The sequence below is a fragment of the Prionailurus bengalensis genome, chromosome B1, assembly GCF_016509475.1.
Source record: "Prionailurus bengalensis isolate Pbe53 chromosome B1, Fcat_Pben_1.1_paternal_pri, whole genome shotgun sequence".
In the NCBI taxonomy this organism is placed as follows: Eukaryota; Metazoa; Chordata; class Mammalia; order Carnivora; family Felidae; genus Prionailurus; species Prionailurus bengalensis.
This window is the reverse complement of record NC_057344.1, coordinates 126,507,385-126,532,935: the sequence shown is the minus strand read 5'-3', so window position 1 is coordinate 126,532,935 and position 25,551 is coordinate 126,507,385. Positions and strand designations below refer to the sequence as shown.

At 38.7% G+C, this 25,551-nt stretch overlaps 1 protein-coding gene across 1 annotated transcript in view; it reads right to left on the bottom strand.

Annotated features, from left to right (window-relative positions):
- The window catches only part of UNC5C (unc-5 netrin receptor C), a 357,267-nt gene that overhangs the window by 119,589 nt on the left and 212,127 nt on the right, over window positions 1-25,551 (bottom strand). The window contains 1 exon segment of the mRNA XM_043572041.1: window positions 6,895-7,038. Within this exon segment, the coding sequence (XP_043427976.1) occupies window positions 6,895-7,038 (144 nt within the window).

Here is a 25,551-nt window from a genome sequence, read left to right as displayed (position 1 = left end):
CAATACTTCTGTCCAGTACCAGTTGCATGGGGCAATTGATGTGGGGCTAGTCTTAATGCAGAAGTTCTATAATTGTAAACACATCGGATCTCAAAGATCCTTGGACAATGCTGTTCTGGATAGCATGCTAGACACTACAGACTCATAAATATGAACAAGGCTTGGTCCAAACCCACAGGTGGTCACAAGGTGGCTCTGATCTCAGGGAAAAGGACAAGGGAGCTATGAGAGACAGCAGAGAGGGCCAACCTAATCCTCCTTAATTCTTCCCAGGAACTATCAAATTCCAATCTGTAGCCAGTGGCCTTTGTGATTTATTGGTTTGCACACAGAATAAAGAAGACATTCTTAGGAACCATCCTGCCACTCCCAGGAAGACGGATTCTCTGTGCACATAAATCCACTGTAACTCCTGAATTGTAGGGGAAGGGTGACCATATGGAGTGTCCCTCCATCCTCAGGCAAGGGGGAAAATTACAATCTAATTGTATGTGAATTGGCAGGGAATTTCGTCCTCTAGGATTGAGAACCAAGGCCTGAGACATGAAGTTGTGAAACAAGAAGATACTGTTTAGTTTTTAATGTTAACTTAGTATTGGTAAGTTTCAAAATGCACAAATAAAGTTTAAATCATTATGTCTGTTGTTATGAACACCTATTATCATTCACTGAGCATTTGTTTTGCGTCTGGCACTATTCCAGATGCTTTACAAGTTTATCCAATTTAATCTTGAAATAACCCTATCATTTGCATTTCATGGTTGATGAAACTAAGGCTCAGAGAGGTTAAGTCATGTGACCAAGGTCGTATTAGTAAGTGATGGAACTAGGATTTGAACGTAAGTCAGCCTGGGTCCAAAACTTGTGCTCTAACCAGTCCACTGTGCTACTGACACTATTATCCCTCCCCACTAACAACAACAACAACAAACACATCCCCAACAATCACCACAGCAAAACAGCAGCCTTAGTGAAATCAAGACATTTCCCAAAGAATGACAGTGTTTGTTAACATTTTGCCTGAATTATGGTCCTGCCTTAATACTAGGAATTTTCCCGTTGGCTTTATAAAAAGGGAGGCTGGAAGAAACGACCTAATGAAACTGGTAGCTATCTTACCATAAAGGCTCCTTGGATAGTTAACTACAGTGTCCATTTGAGGTCTCTCAGAAGAAAGTCCTCTCTTTGCAATGGAAGCCACAGCTCCCACATAAGACCCCAGCCCTCCAGTAAATGTGCACAATTCTAGAGCAAGCATGTCATGTTCTCAGCTCATGCCTGGCTAAATTCTAACTCTTAGGTTTCCTTTTTTTGCCCCTCTGTCTTAATTGTGTCACAAATTAGTTTTATATTTTATATAGTTTGAATAAATAAAATATTATAAGCAGATAAACAGAGCCAATATTCATTCCTGCTTTAGAAACTTCTGAAAATAGAGCTTTTTAATGAAAGAATGATGAGCCTCTCCATCGTATACGTGAGTATACATCTAATTAGGTGAGAGGTGACTGCATTTATTTAACCTTAGCATCACAGTTATCTCTGTCGGAGATAAATTTAAGCTTTAATTGCAGTTTATGTGATGGCCATCTGTCAAATATTACTGGGCAAAGCCCCACAGCTCACTTGAAACAAGGCAAACTAGAAAATTTGCAAGTTTGTGCAACATTAGCACAAACTCACATTGTAGGAATCAGCCCTGACAGAGATCACCGAAATTTAACCCCTCCTTTTTTAGCGTCATAAAAATCTACATGAATAAATCTTTACATGTTGGATGGTCGTCCTCGGCCACACACATATGAATTCAGTAAAATATGGAAGTACAGGCAAACTGCTCTTCAGTCTTATTGCATGAAGATGAAAAGGTGTTATGGGAAAATTAACCTCTTACTAGAACAGTTTGTTTGGTTATTATTTGAAAATGTCAAATTATATTTAGTGAAGTTTGTATAATATGTTGCAAAGTAAGATGGGGTTCTTACAGATATTTAATATTTATGTGGAGAATAGGGACATACATATAGATTGTGTGCGTGTAATAATATATATATATATATACATACGACATATACATGTATCGTGTACTATGACATGACGTATATATATTTGTATATATATATGAAATTGGCACAAGATATTCATCACTTGGAACTATGCAGTCCTTAAACTTCAGCTTCTAGCCAAGCCAATTTAATATGGAATGTAAATTGGCAATTTTAAATATTTATTGTAACTGATATTAATGAACACATAGCAATGAAAGATAAAGATACAGTCATATCATTGTGTTGCTTTTGATTGTAATTAGAAGCTAACTTTGTTGGGTTTCTTTTATATATATTTATTTATTTTGGGGAAAGTGCAAGTGGGGTTGGGCGGAGAGATGGGGATCTGAAGAGGGCTCTGTGCTGACAAGCTGACAGCAGTGAGCCTGATGTAGGGCTCGAACTCACGAACTACAAGATCAGGACCTGAGCCAAAGTGGGACACTCAACCGACTGAGTCACCCAGCTGTCCCTAGAAGCTAACTTTGAATTCATTTAAATATTTGACCAAAACAATTAGTTTCTTATTTCCTTTAAAAATGTTTGAAACTACCTTTTTTCTTCATGATTAATAAAGTATTCAAGATTTGTGGCAGATGATTGCAGTGGATATGGGGTATGCCACTGAGACCCCTTTTTAGGACTGATCCCATCCACTGGGAGTGTCGCCCTCAGCTGCTGAAAGCTGACTTGACCCAGGACACACAATTGGGTAGGGGCCCACATCCATGGACTAGTCTATGTGGAGGAATAAAGCCTCACTGACCCCCTATATCTCACAGTGGGGCAACTCTAAAGGGCCATTTGAGCTCCAGAGCTCCCTATGGGGCCATCCTTTGTCCTGAAGCTCAAGTCCCCCTTCTGCTCAATCCTACTGCCCACATATCTCCACCAGTATTGTCTCAAAGAGTACTCTTTAACACCCTTTCTGTGTGCATGTCCCTATCCCAGAATCTACTTCACAGAGAATCCACAAAAGACAGAGGAAAATCTCCATAGATATGCTCAGAGAGGAAAGATTAATGTATAGCATTTTAATAAACTTCACCGGGAGATTTTTATTAACAGTTTTAATTCAACAAAATTTATTAAACATCTATGATGTTCTAGGCGTTAGGCTAAGCACAAAAGATATAAAGTTAAGCAAAACTGAATTAAGCAGAATTTATCTCAAAGAACTTGCTGGCATGAAACACAGACATTCCAACCAGTGAATATAATTTAATTGAGACAAGCCTTGTGTTAAGAGAATGGGCAAAGTGTTCTGAAGGTTTAAGAGAAAGGGATGCCTGTCTCTCTGGAGACCCAGGAGACAGGATAGAGTTCATGAGGACGTTTGAAACAAACTCTTCAAACATCTCTTGAATCATTCTTTCCTCTCTTTCTCTCACATCTCACATCCAATCTTTCAACAAAAGCTATTACCTCTGCCTTTAAATGTAAAATAGTCCTCCCTGTCCACCATTCTGCTTTCTGAGGTTTAAGTTACCCACTGTCAACTGCAGTCGAGGAGCGGTTGTTCCCTTTTCTGACTTATCATGAGAAGGCTGACAGTAGGCTAATACCACATCACGACACCTGTGCTGTTCATCTCCTGACGCAGGCATTTATCACCTCACATCGTCACAAGAAGGAGGAGGACAGCACAATGAGATATTTTGAGAGACAGTGCATGCTCATAACTTTTCTCATAGTATATTGTTATCATTTTTCTTTTTTAAAAAATGTTGATTTATTTTGAGAGAGACAGTGTGAGTGGAGGAGGGGCATAGAGAGAGGGAAAGAGAGTATCCCAAGCAGGTTCCATACTGTCAGTACAGAATCCAACGTGGGGCTTGAACTCATGAACTGTGAGATAATGACTTGAGCCAAAATCAAGAGTCGGACACTTAACCGACTGAGCCACCCAGGCACCCTTATAATTTTTCTCTTTTTTCTTTACTTATTGTTGTTAATCTCTTACTATGCCTAGTTTATAAATTAAACTTTCTCATAGGTATATATAGAAAAAAACATAGCATGTATAGGGTTTGGTACTATCTGCGGTTTCAGGTATGTACTGAGGTTCTTGGAACACATCTCTCCCCCTCCCCCCTCCCCCCACCCCGGGGAAGGGAGACTATTGTATCTAGGACCCAGGTTATGCCACTTTCACTGCTGCTTATCTATGCAAGCTTACCGTCCCTCATAGACACAGCCTCATAACTGGTCTTTGTGCTTCTACTCTTCATCTATTATTCTAAGCACAAGTCATGATTCTGCTGACATGGAAGTCAAATCATGAATTCCTCTGCTGAAAACATTCTAAAGTTCTCTTCTCAAAATAAGAACCAAAGATGTTACACCTACAGTGTCCTGGGCCATCTGCCTAGGATAACCAGCACACTCCTGCCCCAGGGTATTTGTATTTGTGACACTTGCGGCTCCCTCTGCCTAACTCCCCTTCCCCTCCCCCTTCAGGTTTTTTCAACTGTCAGCTTCTTCCAGAGGAATTCCATGACTACCCTCCCTGAGCACAATCTACCCCCCTTTCCTGCTTTACTATTTTTTTTTTTAATTTTTTTTTTTTCTTCAAAGTTTATTTTTTATTTTTTGGGACAGAGAGAGACAGAGCATGAATGGGGGAGGGGCAGAGAGAGAGGGAGACACAGAATCGGAAACAGGCTCCAGGCTCCGAGCCATCAGCCCAGAGCCTGACGCGGGGCTCGAACTCACGGACTGCGAGATCGTGACCTGGCTGAAGTCGGACGCTTAACCGACTGCGCCACCCAGGCGCCCCTGCTTTACTATTTAAAACAATTTTTTTAATGTTTATTTATTTTTGATATATAGAGCATATGGTGGGGGAGGAACAGAGTCAGGAAGACACAGAATCTGAAGCAGGCTCCAGACTCTGAGCTGTCAGCACAGAGCCTGATACGGGGCTCAAACCCACAAACTGCAAGACCATGACCTGAACTGAAGTCAGGTGCTTAGCCCACCCAGGCGCCCCTACTTTTCTCTGTAGCACTTAACATCTGCTCTGTGCCTGATTAGTATTTGCTTTATTTAGAGTTCGCCCTTGTTTACCCGAAAGTAAAACTCCATGAGGGCAGGGGTCATTACATGTTTGCTTTTGGCTCCATACCCAATAGGTACAACTGTCCCAAGAACAGAGTAAAAGCTTACTAAATATTGTTAAATAAATGAATGTTTACAAAAATGAAGGGAAGTAAGAGAAGGATGAAACCCTTCACTGTGAACAGTAGCTGGAAAGCATGGAAATGAAAGTATTTCAAATGTACTGTGACTAAAATGGAAACATTCTTTGTGGTTGACACTGAAAATACAGGTTGCATATATAAACCATGAAATATAGTTGTCAGGGGCCGAACTGTTCACATGTTGACGTCCTAACCCTCAGGACTCCAGAATGTGACTTTATTTGCAGATAAGGCCTTTAAAGAGGTGATGAAGTTACAATGAGGCCTTTAGGGTAGCTTTAATCCAAAATGACTCCTGTCTTTATAGGAAGAGAAATGCGGGCCAGGACAGTTGCAGAGGGAAGACAGTGCAAACATGTGGAGACAAGCATCCACGAGCCCAGGAGAGAAGCTTTCGGAGGAGACAGCATTGCTGGCACCTTGATCTCAGACCTGTAGCTTCCAGAACTGTGAGAAGAAGATTTCGGCTGGTTAAGGCACCCAGGCTGTGGTACTTTGTTTGCCAGCCCTAGCAGACTCGGACGACGGCATATGGCATTAATGGTAAGGAATTTTTCCTTTATCTCCAAGCTACTGTAACATTTTAGCAGGGAGGGAAGTGATCTGGGCAGAGACCTGAGTTTCAGGAAGACTGCACTGTGGTAATATGGAGGATGGTCTAGAAAAGGGAAATAAGTGGAGCCTTTGAGACTGGCTGGGGCGTGTTTGCAATGGTTGGGATCTAGATCAAGTAGGAGGGAAGGGAAGAGGCAGGTATGGAATTGGGAGAACCCTCAGAGCCAAGACTATTGGGACTCAGTGACGTGTTGGGGGGTGATACTGACATCCACCACAAAACAGAATTTAGTCAAATGCAGACATTCAAAAGAGTTCAGATCATATAATTGACATGGATTTCAGTGGTCTCATACTTGAGAAAACTTCTCAGTATGGAACCTTAAGACAGATTAAAGCAGCATTCATTGCTGCTCAAGATGTGAATAGCACTCCTTGAGAAGAGGGGCCTGCAACAAACAGCTGCAGGCTACATCTTTTTCTTAGGTATAATATGTATTAGCATATTTAAAAATCCAAGAATTTTGCAATGAATAAACCTATTTAACTTGGCCCCCAAAAAACTATTTTCCACATTTATTTGATTATGGAACGCTTTTTTGTGAGGCACTTCCTAACTCTCCCTAAACATGAATACTCTAGAATTTAACACAGTTTGGAAAATAGTGCTGTGTTTTGATGCACTAGAATGGCTCCAAAAATGAATAGAGAAGCTTTGTATGGGTCATTTCTATTTCCAATAACAAAACTAATCAACATTGTCTTAACACACTGGCAGAATAAACTTATTAAAGGAATACAGTTTGGTTTTCCTGTAGCCTAATTATTACTAGATTCAAAAAGAAAATTCAGAATCTTTTGAAAGTACCACTAATTCTTTCACATCCCTAAAGACAAACTAAAAGCATCTTGAAACAACAACAACCACAACAAAATGGTACCCTGGGGACTTAAGGGGAAAGTGTAGCTCAAATGCAGAAATCTGGGAGTTTTGACTACGGTTCTTTGAATTTAGAGCAGTTACGGTCTACATTTTTCCACCTTCCACCGGTTTCTGAAACCCTTGTGGCCCGTGTGCCATGACTCACATGCGATGCGCACATAGGCCTTCCTGCTCTTTGTGGTGCCCGCCGAGCTCCAGGCCACACACTGGCACCAGTAATCTTCCGGCCCAAAGAGTTCTTCCACTTGCTGGCGCGAAATTTCAATGCTCACTTCCCGGACAATGAGACCTGCCAAGAGAAAGGAAGATTGAAGTCAGGAAAAGACTGGTACTAACAAAACTCAAACCATCACACCGTGTATTTCCCCCGAGTGATCCGTCTTGATGCCATAGATCAACACACCAGGTACCGTCACTGTCCACCTGTGATTTTTCCTCTGGCCCCAGTTATTGGACTCTCAACTTTTTCATTTTCTTATTTGCTATTTCAAATCTGCTTTCATCAGAAGATGAAAGTCGAACAGATCTATCACTCCACAAAATTACACCTTTTCTCAAATAGCCTGACAAACATTCACCCTCCACTGAGTTATCTTCCTTGGTTTATTCAAACATGAACTTGAATTTCACATCTCCTAAGGATGGTAACCAAATTATATAGGTTGTGGAAAGATATCTGTGTGCTGTATATAACCTTACAATAACTAAATCTTCCTAACTCTTCACATGAAATGACAGAGATTAACCTAAAACTATAATCATAAGTATATAAGTCACAAATATATATAAACACATATCACATTTTATTATAATATCGTCTGGTACCAAAAAGCTATATACAGTTTTACAACACCTTGTATAGTTTTACAGTAACTAAATCTTCCCCTAACTCTTCACATGACATGAGAATGACCTAAAACTATAATCATAAATGTATATATAAAAATATATATGCCAGGTTTTATTATAATATAAGCTAGTACTTTATAAATATGTGGCGATTATTTAAAACTAAGTTATTTTAATAGTTGCATTTTAGCTATTAAGGCACACTGTTTTCTTTAAAAAATACCAACCTTAAGTTAACAAATCCCTGCTATTTTATCCAAAGAATGTGTGACTTTAAAGTTCTCATGCACAATATTTTGAAAGCCCAAATGTTTCTCTATAATTGTAATGTAACCAAAATCCTCTGAAAGTGGCTTCCAGCTAAAATGCTCAAATAATTGGATTTTATTTTACAGCATTATATCATCCTAAATAACAAAAAATTAACTAAGAATCTGAGATTATCATTTTAGGAGTATTTATCTTAATGTACCTAAGCCTATTTCTTAGAGTCATTCTGCAATGTGCTTCTTTGCACTGAGCAAGAAGGATCATCTGATCAATGTACGTGGACAATTGCCAGTTTGCCTGCACACACTTTCTGTATGAGGTACCTATGGAGAGTATTGGCAGGGGCATCCTGAGGGACTAGAAGAATTTGACTGGGTTAAGTATAAGCACAGTAAGAAAGATTAAATATATTTCTTTGTACTTTCTATTCATTCATTCATTCATTGCACAAATATTTAATATCAATTATGGAAAAGGTATTGCCCTAGGCACTTGTGAATCTCTGATGAGTAAGATAGTCCTTACCTTCAATGAACCTATATTATTGTGCAGAGGGTACATATTAACTACAGATTATACAATTTATTATTTAATTACAACTGTGTTCAATGCTGCAAACAAGAAGTATAGTGAAAATGAGAGTGAATAACAAGTGAACTCAACTTAGTACGAAGGATCCAACATGAGTTAACTTGGTTAAATTATCTAAGGAGAGGGTCAGAAGATACAGGAAGACGCAGGAAAGAGAATGAGGAGATTGAGAACCCAGGAGAAGACAACTGAGCACCAGACACAGAGATGGTGGCATGAGATGAAGCTAGGGAGAAGAAAAAGATCAGTTAATATATATTCTTGTAGACCAGTGGTTCTCAAAGTGTAGCCCTGGAACAGTTTCATCAGCATCACCTGGGAACTTGTTGGAAGTCAAATTCTTGGGTCCCACTCCAGACTCAAATTGAGTACGAAACTTTGAGAGTTGAGCCCAGCAATTTTGGTTTAACAAGCACTCCAAGAATTCTGATGCATGCTACAGTTTGAGAACCACAGCTGCACTCCATGTTCAGAATTTGGGATTTCTTTCTGAAAGTCATGGACAGCATCAAAGTGTGTTAAGCATGCAGATGATGTAATCAGATGAGAATGTAAATATAAATATATATGCACACATATATATGTGTATATTTGTGTATATATACACACATCCACATTTATATGACTACGTTATGAATATGAAACATATGAATATTAGGAATTTTTAGTTTCTAAAAGTTATGATTTATTAAACTATTTCATGACTTCTTGGTATAGGTGACATGAAGAGTACAAGAGTATTCCAGAACTTGTCCTAAAACTGAGACCATACTCAAATGGGTCAAAGCCCTCAGGAAAAATAAGGAACACTCAATATAAATGGATGCTGTTCCACTAGGGAAATAAGCAATATTTTCTATCAGGAACTGCAGGGACTTGAGTCATAGAAACAACTAAGTCCTTAGATCCACTCAAGAGCCCCTGAACTGAAATGAAGCCCAGGAAAGTGAATTTTATAAGCCAAGGCAGGGCAAGATCCTGAAGGGGCAACTCTGTGGCCAAAAATGTATTAAATATATTTAAAGTTATTGTTGAAAGTCTTGGAAATTAGTATCCTTTATGCTTATACAGTGATCAGTTTAAAAAATTTTTTAATGTTTATTCATTTTTTGAGAGAGAGAGAGAGAGAGAGAGAGAGAGAGAGAATCAGTGGGTGAGAGGCAGAGAGAAGGAGACACAGGATCTGAAGCAGGCTCCAGGCTCTGCGCTGTCAGCACAGAGCCTGAAATGGGGCTTGAATTCACAAATCATGAGATCATGACCTGGCCGAAGTCGAATGCTTAACTGACTGAGCCACCCAGGCACCCCCACAGTGGTCAGTTTAAAAAGAATTTTCAAGAAACTGGCATATCTAAGTCCCTCACTCCTCTATGAAAAGATCGGTATGTTATTTTAGCCAATGTCTAAATAATAGAACAATCTCCACAGCATAAATCCCAACTTATTAACGAATAATGCTACTTCCTTTCCTCTTTCCTAGTCTCTGCTTAGGCCCTCTCATTTCCTGTCTTACTGCAATTATTCTCATTTTCTGATATCTAGGAGTTCATGGAAGGATGGCACACAGCTTTCCCCCTCACCCCTGCCCCACCCTTCTTTTTTATTCCACTCTCTGGCATTTAATACTTTTGCCTGTTTTACTTGTTTATACCTTCTCTCTTCATGCAGAAATTCAGTTACTGGAAAGAAAACTCTTCCTTTAAAAGCTGTTGCAGTAAATTTACAGTCACCAAAGGGCTGGTAAACCTGTAGTGTGTATTTCCTCAGAACTATAACGGCTCTTTCCAAAATGCAGGGCAGCAACAAATGGGCTCAGGATATTAAAACCACATACAAATATTTTGTGTCCCAAGATGATAACATCAGGCTTTAGTCCCCCTCCTTTTACTTAAAGCAATTACAGGAAACCTAATTAAATGCTAGGGGAACTTCACTAGGGCCACTGTATCCTTCAGCCCAAATAGGCTCATGGATGTTTCTGCTGACCACAAATCTGAGGCCTTTTAAGAAGCCACAGACCGACCCTCCTGCTACAGGGATTATTCATAGTATGAATGTTCTGAATTGTGTGGCTCAGGCTCCCTGTGGGTGCAGGAGTCAAACACACACCGATTTTTGTCTTCAGCTTGATAGACGCCCCATTCAGGAGGAGGTAGATTAATTTGTTGGGTATACTTGTCCTGCCACATGCCCAGAGTTTACATTCTAACTTTTGGTCAACCACACTAGAACAAGAACTGAAGCAGGAAGCCTCTAAACACTTCCAGCTTAGACTTCCCTACAATCAACTGCATTATTCAAGTTGTGAGTTACTTGGTAATGTACCATCTTTCATTACCATAGGTAAGTTCTTTACCTACGACATTCTGCTCGTCGGCCCAGAGGCTAGTGGTTTGGCTAAAAAGTAGGTAATATCCTTTCTCTTTGAAAGTAAAATTTGAAATCTGCTTGAAGTCTTGAGATGGAAAAAGCAAGCTGCCTTGAAATTTGTAATGCCATCAGCATCACTTCCAAGGCGGGTTGCTTTGAAGAGCATTTGGGAACTTGAAATTGGTTTCAGGTTACTTAAGGATGGGGGTGGAATGCTTCCTTCTACAGATTTACTCAAATACAAATGTGTATTTTCCATCACGTCTGATAAGATCAAAGATTTTCCATCAGCATTCTTCCTTTAATAGTGGCATCTCAAGGATGCATGCTGTTTGAAGTTTGCAGTGATCTGCTTTTATAAGAGGATTTATTGTGGCGTGGGAGCTAGAGTGCAGGCAAGTAATTAGCATGCTATATCAAGAAGTCTTATAATGAATATGAATATGCACTTGCTAATAGGGAATTTCAAATGATTTTAGAAATCCAGATGCAAATGCAACCCTCTTATTGGATCTTTGTGAGGCTATACATGCATATGCAATAAAATCTGGTAAATTATATGTATCCTTTATCTTTAGCATAATTTTAATTTTATAATAGTGGTCAGGCAGCACAAATAGTGTTTTTCTAGAGATTATTATTATAAAGTGAGCACAAATGCATGACAAATCCTGTTGTATAATTATTTAAAACAGTATCTATATTCCCCCAGAAGTATAATCTGTAGTACTGTCAACAAACATTAAAAGTCCACTGTTGTCAAGAAGTATGTTATTTAATACTTTTTTATCTCCAGTATCTCCAGCAGCCTGCTGTTCATTTATCGCATTTATTAGGTGATACTCCAAAATCATGCATCATCTCAAAAGATTTTTTAAGATGTGGTCATCACAATCTGATCAGTTCCTCTGAAACTATTTCTATTCAGATGTCCCCTCACCTACCCAGACAGGATTTTCCTTTGAAGATGATTCCAAGCCACTTATGCCCAAGTTTCCCCACACCCTACCTGCAGTGGGCCCCTGTAGTTCATAGGGGTTTTCCCTGGTGTGTATCTCATGGTCCCTATATTCCCTGGAGTCAGTGGCCCAGTTCTTCCCAGAGAAATGGGCCCCATCCCACCCAGAGCTGAGGCCTCAATAAACTGACTTGGGCTTTCTCTTCCTCATGGATATGGACTGGACAGACCATCTGACTCTCCCAAAACAGACTGACCTTGTTAACAGAAGCCTTTGATCCCTGCTTGGACTTCTTTTTGGCCATTGCTGTTACTAATAATGGCATGGATGAACAGTCTCATCCATTTTTGTTGACTATAAGAGGCCTCTTCCTTTTATCTCTGGAGGTGACCAACCATTATTCCTGCCTCCCCACTCCTTATCCTGTCTTTTTGTAAACATAAAATTGAAATAAAGAAGTTGTTTCACACAAAACAAACAAACCAACAAATAAAATAAAATGTGGCCATCAAATCCTTGCCTTCTGATACCTCATGTATGTTTCACTTAAAAAGCATCCTAACCCCACATTAGACTTAGGTGTTATGTATACCCGAGTTGTATTTCTCATTCTTCTCAATTACTTTTTCTTTCATACAGCAAAGGGAAGGTTTGAGACATCATGTTGCATAGACCTGGCAATTCGGCTTCCTCCACACTCTCCCTGTTGGGAGAAGAGCTGCAGAGGTCACTCTACCAAATCTCATTATAGTACATTCACAGGACAGAGAGTGGTGGGAAACACATGAAGTTACAGGTAGGGATGATCTGGGATATATTACAACACTTTATTGAATTAGTGTGGTCTCTTTTTCATGCTTTCTCCCAGAGCTTAATCCTATTAGTTTTCACTAATATGATCTAAACTAAGATACATATCTGTTCTAGATGTCTTAATACAAATTAAATCACACAAAATACCAGCATTATTTAAAAGGATGTCACACCAAAAACAAAAACAAAAACAAAAAAACAAACAAACACAACAACAAAAAACCCTGACAATTATTTCATCAGCTTGTAATTCTCACTAAAATAATCAAAATATAATAACTTGAAAGGCAGACCTTTACTACCAGGACATAGTTTTATGCTACATGAAGTCATCTGACAGTCTTTAAACTTCATCAGGAAAAGAAGACACTGTAAACACATAATTCATCAACTTTTGTCTGAAATGTGTTCCTTGGATTTTTTAATATAATATTTAATATATAAACAGTCCATCTAATTAACTAAAATTACTTTGTATAAATGGAAATTACAACTTACTGGTATATTAGATTTATTATAATTTTGTTAAAGTTACATTTATTATCTTTGTGGTCAAGATGAATTTACAAGTCAAAGAATAACATGACTGGGACTGAATGGTTCAAGGGATTTGTTTGGAAGCATTTCATACCTAGGTCATTGACTTGACTTCCTTTTTACATGATAATTTCTAGTTACTTGGTTCTGTTTGGCATTCCGTGTCCAGAGGACCTGTGTTTTGTTTTGCTATGTTTTGGTTTTGTCTAGAACTGAGAAGAAAATATTTATTGGATGGTGTGTCTGGAGTGGGGAGATTTACGGTGCTTTTAGAAAGCTATGTGACAACCATGGATAAATGCAGCTTACCTTAAAATTTGAGATGTTAACTGCAAGATGATATTAAAATAGTTGTAAGTGGTACTTCCTCTGACAACATTAGCACTGCTTTCCCTTTCCTTTGCCGAAGTGTCAGGTTTTAGATGTTACAGGAGAAGCAGTCCTCCTATTTTTGATTGGACTTTCCAACCACCATCAAACTTAGAGCTGTGAGTATTAATGGTAATTGGAGTGGGGGTATGCAAAATGCTTTTTCTTACATACTGAGTGGTAATAAATTGATGGATTAATTCTACTAGTTCTGCCCGATCATTTAATTCCTATTCTTAACTTTGGTGATAAAAAAAACCTGTTGAATGTCTCTTCCAAGAAGTCTTTCTGAGACCAAAATGGGAGCTGAAAAGTTTTTTCTTTTTTTTTTTTCTTTTTTAATTTTTTTTTTTACATTTATTTATTTTTGAGAGACAGAGAGAGACAGAGCACAAGTAGGGGAGGGGCAAAGAGAGAGGGAGATACAGAATCTGAAGCAGTCTCCAGGCTCTGAGCTGTCAGCACAGAGCCTGACACGGGGCTCGAACCCACAAACCATGAGATCATGACCTGAGCTGAAGTCGGACGCTCAAACAACTGAACCACCCCGACGCCCCTAAAATTTAACTTCTACCTTGTATGTCAATGTTCTGTAGAGTAAAAAGAATCAATTTTGTAAAAATATGACAGCAATTTAATTTGGGAGAACACAGAGCACATTCCATTGAGATAGCAGATACATTACTCTTCTAAATATTTTTTGTGAAACATGAAACTTATTACATATGTATTTGAATGTATAGTCCAACATTTTTCTTTAAGATATAATTCTTAATAATTAAATCATAACTACATGCATTACTTTTTATTTTTATTTCATGCAAAACATTAGTAATTTCTTTTTTTCTCAACTAAAAACAGTTTTTTAAGTTTATTTTGAGAGGCGGGGAGAGAGAGAAAGAGAGGGAGAGACTGCAAGCAGTGGAGGGGCAGAGAGAGAAGGAGAGAGAGAGAATCCCAACAGGCTCCACACTGTCAGAGCCCCACACAGGGCTTGAACTCACAAACTGTGAGATTATAATTTGAGCCAAAACCAAGAGTTGGACATTTAACTGAGTGAGCCACCCAGGCACACCTAGTAATTTCAATGGAAGTAATTTTACCACAATTAAAAAAAAATCTTGTCCATAAGCGTGGGGAAGAGTGCTGCGTGCATTCTGCATGCTGCGGACACAGTGGTAAAGAAGGCAGATACGGTCTCTGTCCTTCACAATTCATTGTGGAGACAGTTCTTGAGCCCCTATTTTATGCACTGTCATTTCCAACATAGCCATCGAGATGAACTGTTTATGGATCCTTTCTGATTAGTTTACTGTCTAGTGCAGGAAACAAATGGGAGTTCACTGAATACAGTGACCCTGTCATATGCATTGCATATGGATCCGCACATTAACTGGCACACATATTTGTCCAGTTAATGTACGTTAAATGAATAAATGTCTTATACATAAATCACATGTAAATTTAATTGTAACTCAGAAAAGTAAAAGTAGCTACATTTTATTGGGCATCTACCATGTGTCTTGGTTAATCTGCATAATAATCCTTGGGAATGGGTATTATTATAATACAGGTAAAGAGCAGAGGTCAGAATTTAAACAATTTTTCATGTAGCCAATGATTACCAAAATCAGATTTAGACCCATTATTTATTTATCTGAATCCAATGTTCCTGTTCCTTGCACTATACCAACATTCCCCAAATTGTGTCTCAAAAAAGGGTTCTTTGGTCAAATAAGTTTGGGGATTTCTGTTTAGTATGTCTTCCTCTTAGAAACTCAAAATGCTAATCAGCATATTAAAGGCATTGGTCAGAAGTTCTGCCATAAAAAAGTATGTTTAATTTGGACTGCCACCACTTCCTCCAAATTTATTAAACCATATAACCCTACAGTCAACATAAACACAGAGCCCCATATCGTCATGTCTTTCAACATAGTTTGGCACTTTCCATATATTTATTTATTGAATAAAAGTAATCTACTATTTGGAAAATTCTGAAAACCCCCTAAATAAAGCTATAGTGAAATAGTTTCACATGGAGAGATCAGGGTAAACATGGGGAAGTGGAATATTTGAGTTTGATGCTGAAGCATGGATTGGGTTTAAAGACTTAGAGAAAAATCAAAGACACTTCAGGAGGATAGAATAGCACAAAGCCAAAGGGCACAGATGAAAAAGCATGGAGCACTACAGGGGAGAAGAGTTTACAGAAACCAACTAAAGAAATAAGGCCATGGGATTAGATAGAAGAGAAATTCATGGAGAGCCTTGATTGGCAGCTGGAGAAGTTTATTCTATGGAGTGGGGAACCTGTAAAAATGGTAAATTGGTAAAATGATGTTTATTCAAGTGACATATGCTTTAAGGAAAAATAATCTGTCTCGACTAGTAAACAAGACTAATCTGATTTACTTTTAATGGAATTTTAATCATTTTAATTTTAATTATGATTACAAAAATTGTTCTTAGATCTGTGATATTACATCAAGTCCTTAATCTTAAGAGCTTAAAAGGAATATTCTTGGTGAGCCTCTGAAAACACTGTCTGACGATGGAAACTAGCACATATATCCAAAATAATAATTACTCATACTGTTGGGCTTTCATTTTGTACTTATCTCATGTGATTTAGAAGCAAACATTGAGATCAATCACCTCTGGATAGATTGCCATTTATAACAGTTCACACACAGTATACTGAGGACAGCTGTTCACTTGTCTTCAAAGCAATATATTTCATACTCTTTAAAAATTTTGTTAACCTTTATTTATTTTTGAGAGACAGAGAAAGAGAGACAGAGCATGAGTGGGAGAGGTGCAGAGAGAGACGGAGACACAGAATCTGAAGTAGGCTCCTGGCTCTGAACTGTCAGCATAGTGCCTGATGCAGGGCTCGAAATCATGAGCTGTGAGACCACGACCTAAGCCGAAGTTGGACACTTAACCGACTGAGTCACCCAGGCACCCTGATATATTTCATGTTCTTAAGGAAACCTTTAAACCAAACTATAAAGGATCATTAAAAAAAATTCAACTCATCCAGGATAATTAATGTTACAACCAGGAGATGAGACAAATATTCACCTAACATACAACAACCTAGTAATTCACTTGGATTAAGAAAATAAATTCTTGTTCAATATTTACTCTTTGACTTTTGGAAAGTCCTAAATTCATCAGGCCTTGGTTTCTCAACTTATAAAACAAGATAACTTTTTTGTCTTGTTAGCTTGTTGAGAAAAGAGATGGAATAACAGCTATAAAAGTAATTCAAATCTGTTAAATTATATGCATGTAGTATAAAAATAACAATTATTTTGACACTATATTTTATTCACAAAATTACCAAAATTACCATTTTGACACTATATTTTATTCACAAAATTACCATTATGCATGTAGTATAAAAATAACAATTATTTTGACACTATATTTTATTCACAAAATTACCATTACCAAGATTCAGGGAGGGGAGGAGTACTATGATGGGAAATTATATTAGGCACACACCCAAATGAGAAAGACATGGCTAGTTTTGGAACTTTTCAGCAGATTTGGGACAGTCAGGTCTAGGTGGGGACACCAATCACCAAGGGCAATACAGATCTGGCTCTGATATTTAGAAATGAAGTTTGAACAGCAGGAAGGAATTCTGGCGATTTGCCTTTAAGTTTCTTGTCTTTTAGCCAAGTAACCCAGGATTTTACCAATCCTCTAGGCTTCCCACTATATTTAAGTGTAGATAAAGTAAAGTTATCCTGGTAAGATGAGTGGAAAAGTCTACTTATTTCCGTAACCAGAATGCTTGCTTGGCTCATCTGTTAGAAATTCCTTATATCCATAGTGCATTATGCAAGTGAGACAGGGACATTAAGCAACTGAATGGAAATTACCAGGTAGGTTAGCATGAACTAATTTGGGGCAGAATAAGCAAACTTTTACATTTTAGTGAAGATTTAAAATTGATGAGTGCAATCACACCTTCTAGGTCTTTCTTCACTTACCAACCAGAACATGAATTCTATCAGAGTAGAGATTTGTGTCTGTTACATGCTGTCCCTGTGGCATAGAATAATATTCAGCCTCACACTGTGAGCATACAATGAGTATTTACTGAATAAACAAAAGAAGATTTTCCCTAGGACACTATTACATACTTATTTAAAAGATATATGATTATATCAAAATATTTTTTTTAATTTTTTCATTTATTTTTGAGGGGAGGGAGGGGCAGAGAGAGAGGGACACACAGAATCTGAAGCAGGCTCCAGGCTCTGAGATATCAGCACAGAGTCCAATGTAGGGCTCGAACTCACAGACCGTGAAATCATGACCTGAGACGAAGTCGGATGCTTAACTGACAGAGCCACCCAGGCACCTCTCCAAATATATTTTAGAGAAAAGGAACTTTCAGTCATGATGGCACTTGTACCTCCTTCCCTAGCCGGAAAGACATCATCAGACACAACTTTGAATTAAACTTTGAACTGGGTTGGCAGTCACACTGAGAATGGAGTGGGAGGAGCAGAGTTTTCATAATGGTTTTTAGGTTCTTCAAAATTATTTATAATAACTGAGTAAACACAGGTCAAGTACCAGTGAAAATATTTTTCTTTGTCTTTTAAGGAACTCAAATATGCAAGAGTGACTCATTAATTTACAACAAGAAAGTTTAACTTGTGAAATTCCAAGTAGAAATGAAAAATATTAGCATTTCATATTTTCAAGGAGTAGGTATTTGAATGAACTGCCACTGAAATACCAATTTTCAATTTTAACTTTATATAAGAACTAAGAAATAACTGTGTTCTGATATTTTCAAAATATTTCTATATATTCTAAGATCCTTTTTCAAATCATCCTATTATCATTCCAAAAGGAGACATGATTTAATAAAAACAATGAAACCAAGTATAATACACTTAATTTTTTTTTCCTTTTTTTTAAATACAGAATGTCTCCTTGTTTTTTTTGTTGAGTCCAAGTTACATATGCTTAGTTTTTGATAAGCTTATAGGTAGAATTCCAGAAAACAATATTGATCCAGATTTGACAATAAAAGCTTATTTGTTTATTTTTAATGTTTATTTGATTTTGAAAGAGAGATACAGAGTGTGAACAGGGGAGGGGCAGATAGAGAGGGAGGCACAGAATCCAAAGCAGGCTTCAGGCTCTGAGCTGTCAGCAGAGAGCCTGATGAGGAGCTCAAACCCATGAACCATGAGATCATGACCTGAGCCAAAGTCAGACGCTTAACTAACTGAGCCACTCAGGTGCCTCCCCTCAAAGCTTATTTTTAATTAATCCTTGGCAATTAAGTTAAGTGAGAGATAACCGTTAGAGAAAGATATGGTTCAAATTCTGTTTTCTCAAATAACTAGATGTATGACCTTGGGAAAATTCTTTTACCTCACTAAATGTCATTTTCCTCAACAGGAAAATAGGAATTAAAATTCCTAATTCAATGGGTTCTTATAAGGATTAAATGAGGTGATACATGTGAAGCTCTTTGCAGAGTTTACCCTTAATGCGAGCTAACTAACAAGATTTCCAAAGCTAGAATAATTTATGCTACTCTTTGTACTAAATAACTCTCCTCATGTCAGAGGCTTTACAAAATAAGCCCACTTTTCCATCACAACAGCCTCCAGGGCTGCTCTCCTACATGAACTTTTCTTAATGATCCAGCTTGCACCTATGTTGAATCTATATCCTCTCAATCATGGCTACTGAGCCACAAGAATAGAGCACAGAGAACACCCACCTGCACTTAAATACCTTGGCTCAGCAGGGGCAACATAACTTTCCCTCATAGACCATTGGCCAGAAGTAATCACGTGGCTCTGCGGACCCACAAGGATGCTGGGACTTGTAGTGTTCCCCTATGTCCAGGAAGGACAGGAGAACGGGATGGTAGTATTAGAAGTCTCACTACATTATAATTGACAAAGCTACTTCAATAGGAAAAACAAGGTGCTGAGTTTTTAGGAAATCACAATCACACTGAAATATCAGTAATTATCAAGTCAAGTGAAATTCAAAAAATTGTTTTCTGTGGTATGAAAGTCTGTACTGACAGAGGGAGCTCAATGTAGAAAAAAACAGATTAGACCAAAAGGAAGAAAAACAGTTTTGAGGCCTGGCGTGGCTACCGTTATGAGTAACTTTGGGTAGGGCATTAAATTTCTCATTTTCTTAAACTTTAAAGTCTTAGAAGGGGCCACAAAAGCAATTCTGGTCAATGGAATGTGAGTGGAAGATACATGTACCTTTTCTTGGCCAAACTGGTGAAGAAGCTTGTGGGTCTCCTCCCTGCTGGCTTTCCCTCCCTGCTGGCTGGTTACTGAAGAACATGAGGCCAGAGAGCACAACAGAACCACAAGAGGAGAGGAGTCTGGGTCCAGAACTGACCAAAGGGAACAGAGCTGCCCTACAAGCAAGGATACCTTCCTGGTAGGTAAACAAATGTACCATTCTATTGCTTTTGAACTATTCTATCTTTGGTGGGGTCTGTTACTGCAGCTTACATGATACAGCCTTAAATGATACAGACTATGAATAATATGCTTGGCACACAGCGGGTTTTTCTTTTTTTTTTTAATTAAAAAATTTTTTAATGTTTATTTGTTTTTGAGACAGAGAGAGACAGAGCATGAGCGGGGGAGGGGCAGAGAGTGAGGGAGACACAGAATCCGAAGCAGGCTCCAGGCTCCAAGCTGTCAGCAGAGAGTTCGACGCGGGGCTTGAACTCATGGACCGTGAGATCATGACCTGAGCCAAAGTCAGATGCTTAACTGACTGAGCCACCCAGACACCCCCACAGTGGGTTTTTCTAAATGACTACTAGATAAATGGATGCCAAAAATACTAATCCCACAATGCTTTGGGTCTTTTTTTTTTTTTAAACCAAGATTCAGTGCTTAGCTCCAAATTATTAAAAAAAAATTTTTTTTAATTTGGCAACATCTTGTTGGATATACAGAGAAGAACTTCTATTAATTCTGAGAGTTTTCAAATATCTGAATGTGTGATTTTAATATTATGCTCAAAATGCTATAAACCAGAGCAATTTGCTTAGCATGTAACAAAAATATTATTTTCAGGATGGCACGCTTGCAATCGTTTTCAAAATATCACTTCCAACATAATGTTGAACAAATTGGTGTGAAATACTAGGTTATAATGTTTAATTACCAGTATCATTTCTTTACAGGCAATCTTATTTTGATGTTTTCATAAGAGATAGAAAAACTTAAACTTGAACAGGAGAGTGGCACCTGATTCTGAATATTGTGTGTAACTTGTAATGTATTCATGTCCATTCTGTACCAGCATCACAGAGAAAAAGGAAGAAGAAAAAATAATTGTTTCCTACCATGAGCTCCAATTCACTGAGATATTTATGTAACTGCATTAACACTGCCAACTGAACAAAGAACTTCAGTCATGTATCTTTTCATATCTTCAGGCAAAGTTTAATTCCCCTTCCCTTCTTTTATAAATGATTTCCTTCAAAGGATACACACCCTAGTGGATAAACAATCTTCACGGGAGAACATGAAATTTAGCTATTTAATATGTACAGTTCAGTGTCGTGAGGTGTGGAATCATAGTAAATAATGTTTTGTGATGACACTAACACTAATAAAGATGATGACATTTTCATGATTAGTCATGTTTTTAGTAAAGGGAAATTAATAGATAGGACTATCCACTCTGAAAGATACATACAACATGCTGACAAACAAAACTGGGTTTCAGCATAAAATGCATATGTTATATAGATAGTATACGCATACACCTAAATTCACTGTGCATGTTTATATGCATATCTTTCATCTAGTATTTTCTTTTCACCTACAAGTTAGAATGCTTTTACTTCATACTCTATTATAAGCCCATTTAGTCACATTTCTGTCAGATCCCACTTGCATATTCAGTGTCGAATAAATCAGTGGCTAATAAATGTCCTTGAAAATGTGTTTAGAAATAAATAATGAATTGCTGTATCTGATCATAAATGCACATTTTTTTTTGCTCTCAGAATCCTACAAAGAATAGCCTGACCTATTACATAAATATATGGAAAAAGAGAAATAATTATAGGCAATCATGTAAAAGGAGCCTGGTTAACTCTTACTAAATGGATACACTACAGACCAAAAAAATGTTGTCATAACTGTTCAAAAAATTCCACTGCAAAGGAAATACCAAATGAGGATAGGGAGTCAACCTTTTCATCGTAAGTGCTTTTTATCACATCTCCATGGGCTTGGGACGCAGGCCCAGCCCCACAGTGTGCAGAACGGTGGGCTGCTCAGAGTTCCAGCCCTACAAGTGTCATCCCCTTGAAGGTACCTCTCCAGGTGACCACAGGCACGCTTTCAATTTACGGCAAGATGGCATGACAGGCAGCATGGGAGGACAGCAGCGATGGAAATACAGATCAAGTACAGATAAAAAATATGTCCACCTTGACACATACAAACAAGACTTTTTGGTAACAATGTATGGGGAAGTATCTCTTGACAAATGAGAAGAATACAATCGCTTCTTTCTCATTAATACTTTTTACAATCCCCTTCGGATTCCATCCCAACCTCTCTCCACAATCCAGCATGTCTACACATCCTACATCTATACTTACTCAAATAATACAGATTTATGTCCCCTGCACATACCTTATAAATGTCAACCCATCCTTCCTCAAAGCATCTTGCTACTCAGCAGGTTTCAAATTTGTTTTTAAAATCTATTATGTGGGTGATCCTTCAGCAATACTTTGAAGTGCCTTCCCTATTAAAAGTGAAGAGAGATCTGGTGTCCTAAGAAGAGAAATAATGATAGCTTATGGCTATGATCTCACATCTTCCTGACTATGAAATAATTGTCTCTGCTTGAAAAAAATAGAACACATATGCCCAAGTAAAGAAAAAAAAAAGCAAAAACAAAATTTAGGAGGAAAAAGGGACCACATAAAATCTTGCCAAAGGTTCATGCTTTACATAAAGCTGCAGTTGGGACTTTACAAAGGAAATCTCTGCACTTTTTATTTCTGGTTCAGAGGATTTACATGCTCTTTCTAATGATCTGGGCCTTCAGCACTGGGTAATGTCTCCCAGTCCCCAGCTTAGCACTCATGCAAAATTGAAGCACTTTGGAAGCAGTTTAGTAGCTGCAGATGAATCTCAATGTGCAGGAAAAGGCATAATGGCTGTTTAGCACCAGCTAGGAGAAGCTGAGGAAATCAGGGGGAAAAATCTATTGAACTTAAGCCATCTGGGAAGCCAACTGAGAGCGACTGCATTAACAACATGTTTACATCCCCATTGTGTTGCTAGGCCAAGCAAAAGTGTGCGTGTGTGTGTGCGCGCGCGCGCACGCGCGCGCACACAGAGGAAATGATCAGGTGAAATTCTTGTGATTGTATTGTCTATTTTCATGTGGTTTTGGCAACTGTGCAGGGAAAAGAATTTTCATGAAAAATGTGGCGATGAGAATGTTCAGGTCTCCACGAGACAGGGTGAACTGTTGGAGTGCGGGGGTTGGAAGGATGCTATGGCATGAGGAAAAGGAGTGAAAAGCAGGAGCCTAGCTGTGCACTGCGTTTCCTGTATCTGGCCCGCAGTACAACACAACAGATTGGGGGAAGCTGCAGAAATCCGGGAAAGAACAACCAGGGAATGCTTCTGTTGCCTGTTACATTTCTAGTTAACTCAGAAATACTGGCCAAACGAGGGGAAACAGCCAGGTAAATGTCATCACTTTCAGCTCCCATCACCCCCATTTGCTGTCTCTATCATCACGACCCTTTTCTTTTCATGGTATTTAATCAACTATTTTTAGAACAGTTTTAGGTTCCTAGGAAAAGTGAGAAGAAGGTGCATATTTCTCCTATACAATCTGCTTCCACACAAGCATAGCCTCCCTTGTTAGTAACATCCTCCACCAGGGTGGTACATAACTGATGAGCCTCCACTGACATGCGATTGTCACCCCAAATCCATAGTTTACATTCAGGTTCACTCTTGATATTGTACATTCTATGGATTTGGACAAAGGTAATGATGTATCCACCTTGATAGTGCTATCCAGAGTAGTTTCACTATCCTACAAATCCTCTACTATCCATCTACTTGTCCCTGTCTCCCCATACCTGGGAGGCAACCACTGATCTTTTTACCACCTCCATAGTTCTGCCTTTTCCATAATGTCATATAGTTGGAACCATACAGTATATAGCCTTTCAGATTGGCTTCTTTCACTTAGTAATATGCACTTTAAGTTTCCTCCATAGTTTTTCATGCCATGATAGCTCATTTCTTTAAAGTACTGAATCATATTCCATTGTCTGGATGTACCAGTTTGCTCACCCACTCACCTACTAAAGGACATCTTGGACTGCTATAAATATCTGTGTTTTTGTGTGGACATAGGTTTTCAACTTTTCTGGGTAAATATCAAGCTCTGATGGCTGTATCATGCGGAAAGAGTATGTTTAGTTTTGATTTAAAAATGTCAAAATGTCTTCCAAGTGGCTGTATTATTTTCTATTCTGACTGACAATGAATGAGAGTTCCTGTTGCTCCACATCCTTGTCAACGTTTGCTGTTGTCATTGTTCTGGATTTTGACCCTCCTTATAGGGGCAGAGTGGTGTCTCATATATGTCCCTAATGACATATGCTTATTTGCAGTTCTCGGTGAGATGTCTGTTAAGCTTCATTGTGCTTTTGAACTGTAGCCCCACCCCCTGCCAAAAGATATGCCCTCATCTGAATCCCTAGCAAAGGTGAATATTACCTTACTAGGCTAAGAGTCTTTGCAGATGCAATTAAATTAAGGATCTCAAGATCCTAAATTACCCCAGGTGGGTCCCAGTTCCAGTAATAAGTGGACACACAGAGAAGAGAGACACAGAATGGGAGGTGATGTGAGGAAGGAGGCAGAGACTGGAGTGATGCTGCCACAAGCCCAGGAATGCCTGGCAGCCACCAGAAGCTGGAAGAGACAAAGAACAGACCTTTCTCTAGTGACCAGAGGGGGCGCTGCTCTGCAGCATTTCAGACTTCTAGCCTCCAAAACTGAGAGAATACATTTCTGTTGTTTTAAGCCGCAAATTTTGTGCTAATTTATTGTGGCAGCCCTAGGAAACTAACACAGTGACTAAGGGCATTTACTGTCTACATTCAAAGAATGAACTCAAGATCAGACGGAGCAAAAAGGTGAGGAAAAGCTGTCTGCCATGCAGTGTTTTTCTGGTTTCACAAATGCCCCACAGAGCGGGTGTGGGGAGGTAGACTTTTGGTCACTAACGTCACTTCATACAGAGGGCATCATTGTCTAGGATCATCAAGACTGTAGCTATAAAAAGAGGCATGCCATTCATTCCCTGCCATTCCTGGAATTGCCTTGTACAGAACATTCCCCTGGGTTTTTCCAGCTAAATTTTAATTCACTCAAGCCTAGAGTTCCCCCCCTCTTCCCTCAGGAGGCTGCAATCCCTCAGTCTGAGAAGTTTAATAGGCAGAGACAGGCGAAAGGATATTGCAGAAAGCAGGGGCTCTCTACCGTGTAACTCTATACCATGGAACTACCAAGGGGTTTCATGAATTTATTCTTGTGATGAGAGGAGAACCCCAGCAAATGGTAAAGCATACCCTTTATTCTCTCTCTTTTTCCTCATCCCTTTTGCCCCTTTCAGACTGTGATCTCTTCAAGTGCATCAGGTCTTAGTTGTGTCTCTACTCACAGCACCAAGAAAAGTATCTGGGGCATGGATTTGGAACAAAACATGTGTCTCTATACCTCCTCTATGCTGTGCATTCACAGTAGTGTCTCCTCTTGCCCCATTTCAACCAGGATGTACATTAGCATTTCTACAAAGCTTAAAATTAGTGAACAAAGAATAAGCTATGCCCTGCTCCCAATTAAATCGTTCTCTGGGAGGTGGGGCCAGGACATACATGTTTGCAAAAATCCCCCCCTGGAGATTGTCAAATGCACCCAGGGTCCACAACTAGCATCCTAGTTTTTCCTTGT